This window comes from Balaenoptera acutorostrata, chromosome 10, assembly GCF_949987535.1.
Source record: "Balaenoptera acutorostrata chromosome 10, mBalAcu1.1, whole genome shotgun sequence".
Taxonomy (NCBI): Eukaryota; Metazoa; Chordata; class Mammalia; order Artiodactyla; family Balaenopteridae; genus Balaenoptera; species Balaenoptera acutorostrata.
This window is the reverse complement of record NC_080073.1, coordinates 31,929,775-31,941,813: the sequence shown is the minus strand read 5'-3', so window position 1 is coordinate 31,941,813 and position 12,039 is coordinate 31,929,775. Positions and strand designations below refer to the sequence as shown.

General features: G+C 35.5%; 1 protein-coding gene across 50 annotated transcripts in view; it reads left to right on the top strand.

Annotated features, from left to right (window-relative positions):
* The window catches only part of SLMAP (sarcolemma associated protein), a 150,175-nt gene that overhangs the window by 110,438 nt on the left and 27,698 nt on the right, over window positions 1-12,039 (top strand). For 39 of the 50 annotated variants that reach the window (XM_057554157.1, XM_057554158.1, XM_057554149.1 and 36 more), the window contains 3 exons: window positions 4,765-4,824; window positions 9,873-9,953; window positions 10,235-10,294. In XM_057554157.1, the coding sequence (XP_057410140.1) occupies window positions 4,765-4,824; window positions 9,873-9,953; window positions 10,235-10,294 (201 nt within the window). Of the gene's footprint in view, window positions 1-4,764; window positions 4,891-9,872; window positions 9,954-10,234; window positions 10,295-12,039 lie in introns of all 50 variants that reach the window. The other 11 variants (XM_057554107.1, XM_057554114.1, XM_057554116.1 and 8 more) reach the window with 2 other exon arrangements.

Below are 12,039 nucleotides of genomic sequence, written 5' to 3'. Positions count from 1 at the left end.
TGAGAGAGAGAGAGCTAGACTAGGCATCAACATTTTGAAATTATTCAAGTGTAACAGGTAGTTAATGCTATTAGAAAAGAATTTTTGAAATCTCAAAGACTAATGCTTTCTTTTTTTCTTGCTTGACAGAACTTTAAAAATTTGTATTCTGCTTTCCCCCAGTACAGACAAGTGCTACATTGGAAATCTTTGTACAAGCCTCTCTCTTTCCAGTGTGATATACAGAAGAGGGGTTGTGGGGTCAAAGGGCATGTACTTTCAACATTTGGATAGTTCCCGCCAAATTGTCCTCTAAAAAAAAAAAACGATACTAATTTACACTTCCACTGTGAAAGGGCACAAGATTACTCATTTACCCAATCCTCCCAGTACTCAACGTTTGCCAACCTGATGGGCAAATAATGCCGTGGCGTTGTGTTAGTGGGTAGACCAAGAATTTTTCATGTTGACTGGACATTTGCATTTCTTGGCCTGTGAATTCTGTGTTCCTGTTCTTTGGCCTTTTTTCTCTTGTGTTTGATTTTTTCTTACTCATTTTTGGAAGGTGTCATATCTTTGCCTTCTCCACAGGCCCTTTCCTCATTTCTTGTTTTATTTTTCTCTGTAACTGCCGTCTGACATACTATTTGTTTATTTTTTTATTGCCTGTCCCTCCCTGCACCATTAGAATATAAGAATCAGGAGGGCAGGGATTTTGTCATTTGTTCATTCTAGTGTTTCCAGCACCTAGGACAGTGTCTGGCATATAGTAGGCACTCCCTAATTAATTGTTCAATGAATGAATGAATGGAGTGAATAATAACCTTTTTTAAAATAAATTTATTTATTTATTATTTATTTATTTTTGGCTGTGTTGGGTCTTCGTTGCTGCATGTGGACTTTCCTTATTTGCGGCAAGCAGGGGCTACTCTTTCATTGTGGTGCATGGGCTTCTCATTGCGGTGGCTTCTCTTGTTGCGGAACATGGGCTCTAGGCGTGCAGGCTTCAGTAGTTGTGGCGCACGAGCTCTAGAGCGCGGACTCAATAGTTGTGGCGCACGGACTTAGTTGCTCCATGGCATGTGGGATCTTCCCGGGCCAGGGCTCGAACCCGTGTTCTCTGCATTGGCAGGCAGATTCTTAACCACTGTACCACCAGGGAAGCCCGAATAATAACCTTTTATCTGTTATTTGTTTTTCAAATATTTTTTCCATGTTTGCACTTGCCCTTTTCCTTTGTTTATGGTGAGTTTGATCATATAGAAGGTTTTAATTTATGTGATGTCAAATCTATCACTTTTTTCACACGAGGCTTTTGAAGTCTACATTTTGCCTACCTCCCCTCACCCTTTTTAAACCCTGCGTTCCCTTCATTCACTTCTCCCACTTCCCACTCCCCTCCTCTGGCCAACCATCAGTCTGCTGTCTGTATCTATGAGCTTGTTTTGTTTTTTTTTTAAAGATTCCACATATAAGAGAGATCATATAGTCCTTGTCTTTCTATGTCTGACATAATTCACTTAGCACATTGCTCTTGAGGTCCATCCATATTGTCACAAATGGCAAGATTTTATTCTTTTTTATGGCTGAATAATATTCCATTATATATACCTACCATAATTTCTTTATCTCTTCCTCCATTGATGAACACTTCAGTTGTTTCTTTATCTTGGCTATTGTAAACAATGCTGCAGTGAACATGGGTGTGCATATATCTTTTCAAGTTAGTGTTTTTGTTTTCTTCAGATAAATACCTAAAAGTGGAATTGCCGGATCATATAGTTCTATTTTTAATTTTTTGAAGAACCCGCATACTGTTTTCCATAGTGGCTGCATCAATTTACATTCCCACCAACAATGTACCAGGGTTCCCTTTTCTCCACATTCTTGTTATTTCTTGTCTTTTTGATAATAACCGTTCTAACAAGTGTGAGGTGATATCTCATTATGGTTTTGCTTTGCATTTCCCTGATGATTAGTGATGTTGAGCATCTTTTCATGTACCTATTGGCCATCTGTATTTCTTCTTTGGAAAAATATCTGTTCAGATCTTCTGCCCAATTTTTAATCAGATTTTTTTTTTGTCTTTTTTTTTTTCTTGCTGTTGAGTTGTACATACAGATTTAGATCATAGAATAAAGGAAAGTCAGTGAAAAGCTGAGAAGGAAGGAATGAGCAGGCACATAAAAGAAGTAGGAATGAGTAGTATCCTAGAAGTCAAAGGAAAAGAGTTTTAAAAGGGAGGCAGTAAAAAAAAAAAAAAAGGGGGAGGCAGTAAACTTTTGATTAAATATGGTGAATGGATCCATTCATAGTAAAATATTATAAAAGACATAGGACACAAGGACAAAGAGAATGAGAGTAGAGACTAATTTTAGAAATATAAAATGATCAATTGAGTGGTAAGAGATTTTGGAGGATGGGAAGTAAATTCTTAATGAATATGAGGTTTTCTTTTGAGATGATGAAAATGTTTTGGAACTAGATGAAGTTGGTGCTTCCATATTATCGTGAATATACTAAATGCCACTGAATTGTTCACTTTAAAATTAATACACTCTGTGAATTTAACCTCAGTTTTTAAAAACAAGACCATATACTGAGGTATATGAAATTTAAGAACACCAGGGATAAAGAAAAGATTCTGAAAATTGCCAGAGAGAAACAAAGGATCTCATACTGTATTATTAATCATAATAAGCTAAATTATAATATAGCCACAAATAAATCCTGAAATCATAATGGCTTAATTCAACAAACATTGCTTTTCATTTATGCTACATGTGCATGGTGAGGGAGAACACGCTGCTCTATACTGTTACTCAGGAATCTAGGCTAATCTGAACACATGGTTTCTAGAGTGGGGGGAGAACAAGTGTATGAAAATCCTACTGTACTCTCTTAAATGCTTCGGCCCTGGCTAGAACCAGTCACATGGACCTTCCTGAGTGCTAGGGACTTGGAATGTGCAGTCTTCTCAGGTGCCCAGAAAGGACAGGCAAACCAGGCATTGCTGAGCACAAGAAGCTTCTGCAGTGCATAATGAGGAACAAGAGTCAGACTGGCATTAGACTCACCTTCCAGTTTGAAGCTAGAAGATAGTGGAACAATGTTTTAAAAATTCTGAAGGAAAATTATGTCCTGTAGAATTATGTATCTGTCAAACCAGTCAAATGTGAGGGTAGAACACTAACATTTTCAGAGGAACAAATTACAAAACATTTACCTTCTATCCACCCCTTATCAGGAAATTATCAGAGGATATATTACACTAAAACAAGGGAATAAAACAGGGAGAGGAAGATTTGGAATCTGGGGGCAGGGGATCTTGTACAGGGTACAGCTCAGACTGGAGCAGGAAGATTAAAGGGCCAGGAGAAGGGAGAGACAGGGAAATATAATGTGATAGATGGCCTGATATGTTTGAGGATATTGAGAGTTTTATGGTTCTATAAGAACTTGGGCTGTGTTTGAGATATATTTTTAAAAATTAGCAAAACAAAAGAGGGCATTGTAAGTTCCCAAAATAGTAAATGTTGTACAAGAAAAGAAATATAATTATCGCATATTATATGACTCAGGTATAGATAATAGTCATAATATAAATACTGATTACAGATGGACAAAATGTAACTCTTATGAGGATGATAGGATATGAGAGCATAATCATCTGTAAGAGATTGTCAGTAAATAATGCCTAAAATGGAAAAATTAAGAAATAGCAATGTATTATTTAGAAATATAAATGTAAATACCAGAAGAAATGGCTAAAAGTTAAAAGTTGTTTGTAGGAAGTGATTTTTCAAGAATGGAATGGAGTAGGACAGAGGATGGGTAAGACAGCTTATGTTACATATCTTGTAGGGTTAATGCCTTTTAAAATTATCTAAATTTGTTACTTCGACTTCCTATTTTTCAAGGAGGCAGGAGCAAACAGTGCCACATGCTGCAAAGAGCCTATGTTAAATGAAAATTAAGAAAAGGAACCATGGGCTTTGGCAGATAGGTTATAGTGATCTTGGGGCCATTTCAGTGGTTGAGTAATGGGTGTAGACCAAGTTGCAGTGGGTTAAAGGATAGAATAGAGAAATTATTTCACATACTGCAAAAGTGTAAAATGAAGGAGACCAAGTGACATATAGGATCAGATAATGGTGTATACAGAATAGATATATTATCCTCCTGACTGAAAGGCAGAATATGAAAATCTGACTTTAAATAAATTATAAAGAAACTACATTATACATTTGCAGAGAATCCCCCATAAAACAAAAGCAAAAAAATTTTTTTTAATTTCTTTCAATAATTAGCTCTTCTAAAATTATTCATTTTACTGAAACATGTCATATAGGCATCTCTGCTAAATTGTGTCAATAGGGAAAAGTAAACTTGATATAATATGATTTGTATTACTTCTTTATTTAAATGGAATACCTTCTCAGAATTCCTTTATTTCAACTTAATATCCTTGATTTAAAGAGGGTTGCTTTGTTTGTTCTGAGTCCTTTTTTAAAAGTTCAAGGCTTTTAAAATAATGTGAAAGCTAATGAAAACTGAAGGCAGTTCATCTCCCTTACCCTCGGATTTCTGCATTAACCTGATTCCTCTAGTATCGTTCCAGTTCTCTTAGTTCCCCTTCCAGGTTCAAGTTTTTGTTCAAGCCTAGTCATGGGAGTAATGTCATCATCTTTAAATTTGGTCATGGAATGTGTTACACTGCCCAGCTCAGGGAAGTGCTTGCTACTCAGTTTGGGCTTGGATAGTAACGTTTATTTTCTTTGGCAGAGAAGCTGATCGTCGAGGGGCATCTAACCAAAGTGGTAGAAGAAACAAAGCTTTCAAAAGGTTCGTTTTCTGTGGGTTTCTGTGGCATTTTTCTGTGGGTTTTGACAACTCTTTTGGATAATGAAGGTTAGTATACATTTCCAAGGTCATAATACTTTAACCATCAGTTTATGTCTTACAGCTCACAAAATGGCAATGCAGTGACAATATCAGATAATAATATAAAATAGTTGGAGTTCTGTTTTAAGAAGGATATGTTCATCAGAAAGTTTCTTTTTTAAGTGGGTATATATGTGTGGGGTTTTTTTAAATGCTTGGAATAGGTTTCGTTAGGTATTAAAGATTTGTGGCAATCTCTCTGTCTCACTTCCAGCATTATTTTCAGCTTTGATCTCAAAATTTTAATCAAACGCAATGTAAATCTTTTTTGAAACAGGTGAAAAATGCTTGCAGTTCCATTTTGTTGGTTATCGTACCTTTAATAGTCCTTATGATATTTAATATTATCTTAATTGTTAGCATTTCAATTTGACTTAAACAAAAGTGATTATGTAGAACCTTATATTTTTTAATGAACAGTCCTGTAATTGCTTGAAGTAATTTATTCTGTTGATTCTTTTCTGTTACAATTGTCAGGCTTAGAGAAGAAAAGTGAGTTTTAAACATCGTATTGTCAAGTCACTTTTATGTATAGGGAAATTGTGCAAGTAAATTTAGTGGGATATGCTCATTATTCATTCTAGGACTTTCATCAGAAGAACATACCCGTATAAAATTTAAAACTAAATTGACAATCATTTTGGTTAGCTAAAACAATGAGTGATAAAAGTTTGCAATACTCCATTTCATTACATTTTGTTTTATGAAAGTAACTGGATCCATTTGGCTTTTAAAAATATTTAAAAGGATAGTGTTATTTCATATATCTGGTGGCTTCCATTTGGAATTTTGTGCATGGCAGATGCCATATTTGGGGAAAGAATGCATAAAATATGCGTCACTAATATTGTTCTGGCAAACAGGCATTGAATTTCAGAACAGTGAACTATTTTTAGTACGTATGGCAATTTATTTCATCTTATTAAAGTGAGATGAGAACAGATTTTAAAATAGCTTTTACTTCACCATCTAAATACCTATTCAGATTAGTTGGTTAAATAGCCAACACTTTGATGTAGAAGTAGAGCCTTGGAAAAAAATCAGTGCTTCTTATAATTAAAGAAAAGTATCTTGCTACCCAAGTGCTTCTATTTAATGCATTCTGAATTAGAATATATTTCCTTGAAATTATGTTATGTCATTATTGAAAAAGAAAATGTTATGATTTCCTTTTGAAATCTGGCTGTAAAATATGTATTGAAAGTTTTAAAGAACATGCTTTTTGACCTAGCAATTTCATTTCTAAGTTTTTATCTTAAGGAACAAATTGGACAAATGTGCAAGGGCATTTGTTTGTGTTGTTTTAAAGGCAAAAAAAGGAAAACATAAGTGTCCAATAATAAGGGCATTTATTAAATAAATTATGGCAAGTAAGTCCATGCAAGTGAATAGAATACATCCTTTAAGAATGATAATACAGGGACTTACCTGGTGGCGCAGTGGTTGGGAATCTGCCTGCCAATGCAGGGGTCACAGGTTTGATCCCTGGTCCGGGAAGATCCCACATGCTGCGGAGCAACTAAGCCCGTGCGCCACAACTACTGAGCCTGTGTGCTCTAGGCCCCACATGCTGAAACTACTGAGCCCGCGTGCTGCAACTACTAAAGCTCGCGCGCCTAGAGCCCGTGCTCCGCAACAAGAGAAGCCACCGTAATGAGAAGCCCGCGCACTGCAAGGAAGAGTAGCCCCCGCTCACCACAACTACAGAAAACCTGCACGCAGCAACGAAGACCCAACGCAGCCCCAAAAAAAAGAATAATACAGGGAATTCCCTGGTGGTCCAGTGGTAAGGATTTGGAGCTTTCACTGACCGGGCCCAGGTTCAATCCCTGGGCGGGGAACTAAGATCCTGCAAGCTGTGCAGCGTGGCCAAAAAAAAGAATGATAATACAGATGTTTTATATACCCAGAGATATTTCTATCAGCAGTCAACATTTTACTGGTACTTCCCACAGTTAGCATGCAGAGGTACACTAATCCTTGTGACAAACTAGTTGGCTGAAATAAATTACATTTTAAATGCTTTATATCTGGCTATAAAGTATTTTCTTTTGGGTTTGGCTGGATTGTTTTATTTTTTAAATGCTTTCATTGCTGATGTTTTTAATGGAATGATATTTAAAACTGATTTTAAATATCAGTTGTTGGAAATTGCCAATTACCAGCTGTTACAAGTCTTGGTAGTATTCCCTTCAGGTATTTCACCTAATGAAAAATGTAATCATAAGTTGCATATGCCTTCTATTTAAGTACTAACTCAACTTGCAGTTTACAGTAGATTTCAAGGTGGAAGTAGAAAGAATACAGAGTAGGTCAAACAGTAGCTTTTAATTCCAGGTTCTACCAGTAACTAGCTATGTGCCTTCAGGCAACTTACTTTAGCTCTTTAAACCTCAGTTTCCTCATTTGTAAGATGGGATTGACAGTATATAACTTAGAGGATTTTGTGGGAATTTAATGAAATATTGCTTATAAAGCAGGAAGCACTAGTCCGTTGTCCAACAAATGTTAGTTCTCCTTTTTTTTTTTTCCCTTGATCCTTGACCTTGCTTTCTTTGCAAATAATGGTTCCAGTGGTGTAGGAAGTGGTCTGTGTTTGTCTTGCCCATCCGTCGTTATATCTGCTTGAAGATATAGTGAAAATATTCACCTTATTGTAGACTTGCCAGTTTGGGAACAATTTTGGTATTGATATTGGTAGCCATTCTTCCATTTACTTCTATATACTATTGGTATGCATTTTAATGATTAAATACTGCACAGAAAATCGGCTAGTAATGACTTTTAATAGCTGAAAAGTAGATGTTTTGAACAGTAGAGACTACCACTCATTTGTTGTGTCCTGTGTTTCATCTTGAATAGATTTCGTTTGCCTCCATATAATAACTCTAGTATCAGGACACAACAATGGTGAACCATGACTTGACTTGCTAAAAGCTTGCCTTCTTACTCAAAGTAAAATTATGTCTCTAATGGTCCTCTTTTTGGCGCACGTACTATGTACTGTGCACTGTTCTATGCAATGGGATTATAGCAGTTAACAAAACAAAAATTCCTGCACTCATGGAGCTTATATTCTAGTAAGATCTTAATGGAAGATAGTCCCACCTCTAAGGCAATTTTACCTTCCTGGCTACTTCTCCAAATAGGAAATAAAAGTTCCTTCTAAGCCAGAAGAATACTTTTGAAAATACGTTCCTCTTGGTTTACCTCTATATCTTGATCATAAAATTGCCAAGAATATTAAAATTAGGAAAGAGTCATTTTTGTCTTTTCCTTTTTGTTCCCACAGTGGTTTCTTTTCTTTCTATATATAGACAAGATGTGTTAGCCTGCCTTATTTGAGACTGTAACTTAGTGATCAAAACTAGTACATTCAGAAATGTCTGACTATAGTCTGGTGAATGCACCAGAGGTCACAGATTAGATTCCCATGGACCTCAGTAATCAGTGACTTCACTTCTATTCTAAACTCACTGTCTCTCCCCCGTTGGCCTTTGACTAGAAATGGCAGTGAGAAAGGAAGCAAAATGCTTCTTGTAATCCATCATTCATTTCACAAGTGAAGCCATAAGTTCTAATGTATTCTTACATGGAATAGCCATAACAAGTTATATTTTAATATTGTATTAATTATTTTGACAGTATTGGTTTTAGATATGTTTCTGACTGCTTCTAAAATGAAAAATATCTCTTGATTTAGTTGATTATGAAAACAATATATGTTCGCTATAATTTTTCAAACAATATATAACAATGTGAAGTTAGAAAATAAATGTTCATCCCTACCTTCAGAAATGACGATGGTATCTCTGTTGTAGATCCTTCTAGACTTGAATAAATATATACAACAAAAAATTCATAGCGAAGTGTATAGCTATTTTCAGTCTAAAGGGGGTCATCTTATACATGGCTTAACAGACTTTACTTTTACTTAATAGTAGTGAATATATCTTGGACATTTTCCATTCCATAATGAACAATGCTGCAATGAACGTCCTTATATATATATACTATATGTTGCCTATTATTTCCTTAGGAAAAGTACTAGAAGTGAATGTACACATTTAAATTTTTGATACAGATTACCACAGACAGTATAGTTAAGTGAGTAACATTCTAAAAAGTAATTATATTTTTAGTGAATTTATAATCTCACTAAGGAAACAAGATATATGTATACACAGAGAATGATATAAAATAGAACATGATTAATTATAAAACCCTATGTCCCAGAGAAGATAAATAAAAAGGAGCAACATGCTGGAGAAATGAAGACTTCCTTAGAGGTGATGGGGCTTAAGCTATATCTTAATATAGCTGGAATAGGCCAAGTAGTGAGAATGGTCCTTGAGTTTAAGGAAATAACAACTCAAGCAAAGAATTTCAGGCCTGTGGTTCAGGTACAGTAATACTTTCTTTAGATATAAAAGGCTGTTAATTTTCTTGTTTTAAATGTTACTTTTATAAAAGACAATGGTGATTTTTTTAAAAAGAGTCTTTATCATGAGTATAAATATTACTAAGGCAACCTAACTAGTGTTTTTATATAATAGAATCCTTTTCTTTCATCATCTTCATACGGTATCCACATTGTCCTGGGAATTTTGCTATATTTGTTGCAGGTCTCTGAATACTTTAGCAAAGCTTGCTTCATTTTTGTTTCCAGTTGGCCAGTGGACAGCCTTGAACAAAAGCCCCAGCCCTCCTCTGCACAGCAATCATGATCCACATTATAATTTAATATGAGCTACGTGTAATAACCAGCATTCCATTTTGGACTAGAGTGGTGAAGAAGTAAGAGATCCAGTGACCTCAGTTAATTTTAAAAGTATTTTGCATACCAGTAGATTTAGAGCACGCATAGCCTGAAGCAGTTTTATTGATATAAGCTATTTAATTGTAAAGAGATTCTACTTTTATTTATTTATTTATTTATTTCTTCTTAGAGAACCAGGCAAGAGCAAAGGAATCTGATTTATCAGATACTCTGAGTCCAAGCAAGGAGAAAAGTAGTGACGACACTACAGGTCAGTTTTAACCTAATACTTATAAATCTGTAGATGTTATTGTTACCTACCAAGCAGTTTAGGTATGCAGGTTAGTGTGGGTGGAGATCTCAAAGTTTGCGTTTGAGGGAAAAAGCAATACTTCTATTTATCAAGTCACTCCCTTGAATCTTGGATAAATTTAAAAACTACTTTCAATGATCCAAATACAATAGCTGTATAAATTTCAGTTTTTTATTTTGATAATGATAGCTTGCTAATAGAGTTTACTGTTTATAATTATCTTTTTCCCCCCTCTGTAGATGCCCAAATGGATGAGCAAGACCTAAATGAACCCTTTGCTAAAGTGTCCCTATTAAAAGGTATTTTAACTTGTTTTTAAGACATTTTAAACCAGGGCATCAGATTCACCCTTTGCCACAAAATCATGTATTATATGATGTTTTAAGCTTTAGTTAAAACTAAGTTTTAACTTAAAAGATTAAGATAGGTTCTCTAAAGTAGCAGGAACTAAAATTTAAAATGTTGATGTTGGTGCCAGTGCTTTAAAGAAAAACATTTAAATTGTAAAATAGGTTGCATCAATCAAAGTTAAATGAAGGCAAGGCAATAAGTGGTAGAATGTGAAATGCAGCTGTGGTTTTTTTTGTGTTTACCTTGATGTCTCTGATAGAAACTCATTACCACTTTTAATGTAAACTAAAAAAAGATTAAAAATATTAACTTTCTTGAAAGAACTACCTGTTTGCTCTGTTATCATATGGTAGCAGTTGTAAATTTCCTCATTTTCTGGCCCTCCTCATTCTCCAGTAAATAACCCCAGGTTCTTAGGACTCTTCTAGAAATTTTGGGTGGGGCTAAGATGAACAGTGCATATAATAAATTCTTTCACTTGTGTCACTTCTAAATAAGAAGTACATTTATTTGATATTTACTTGTTTAGAATGAAATGGGTAGGAATTAAATTAGCATTTATAAAAGTGTTTTTAAAATAAAGTGCTTGGGGATGGCTTATTGATAAATCTGTGATTGTCAGCATTTAGTCTCCTTTTTTTTTTGCAATCATGACAACAGCTGCCACACAAAAGATTCACTTTTAAGTGTTTTGATCCATTTCTCATTTAGAGAAAATTATTATTTTTTTACATCTTTATTGGAGTATAATTGCTTTACACTGTTGTGTGTTAATTTCTGCTGTACAACAAAGTGAATCAGCTATATATGTATACCTATACCCCCATATCCCCTCCCTCTCCCACCCAGCATTTAGTCGCTTTTATAATTGCCTTATTGTACACAAGAAAAGTTGACATATAAGTTCAGCTCACTAGGTTACGCATTTTAGTAGCAGTGGACCAATACCAGGCAACTCTCGGAAATTAGCAGCAAAAGCAGCCTGTGGAGGTTTCTTTGTATAGAAATGCCTTTGCTTCTGGCTGGGCTGTTAAGGGATCTCCCAGTACAGACCCTAAGTTTTGGATTATATAAGGAAGCCTTAGTTTCACCCTGCATGATCCTGCTGCTCTCCTAGTTGTATAATGATTGGCATTGGGGTTGGTTAACCAAGAGATTATCCAGATTCTCTCGAATTCCTTAGTCTGGGCATCATGGCCTTCTCTTTTCTCCCCCATGGATACTGAAGCTGACATGGCTCTCTGAGCCACCTTTGATTGAATTCCCGTACCAAGGGAAGCCCTGAGGATTACTGGCCCGGGCAACCAACTGCCAACCTGTTTTTAAGTATGATAATAGTTTCCAGTATTCTTACCGATCCGCACTCTTCTCAGGTGACCTTTGGTGTTTACGAGACATACCTTTTTTCTAGTGTGGTAATAGTAAATCTAAGTTAATGTGTGTACAGGCCAGAAATCTCATCTTGGAGCATTTCTGATTCTTCTCAGAAACGTAAGACCATTAATGCATAGAATGTTGTTGCTGATCCTGAAAAAGTTTGGGAACCTTGGGCCTTTGGGGGACACACAGAAACAAGAAGGGAGGTGAATGAGGAAGGGACACCCGTCGTAAAGAAGTAGCTGTTCTTATGATCTTTTTTTACTGTAGAAATCTCCCAGAAAGCTTTTCAGCAGCCAAATCCAGATTGATTTAT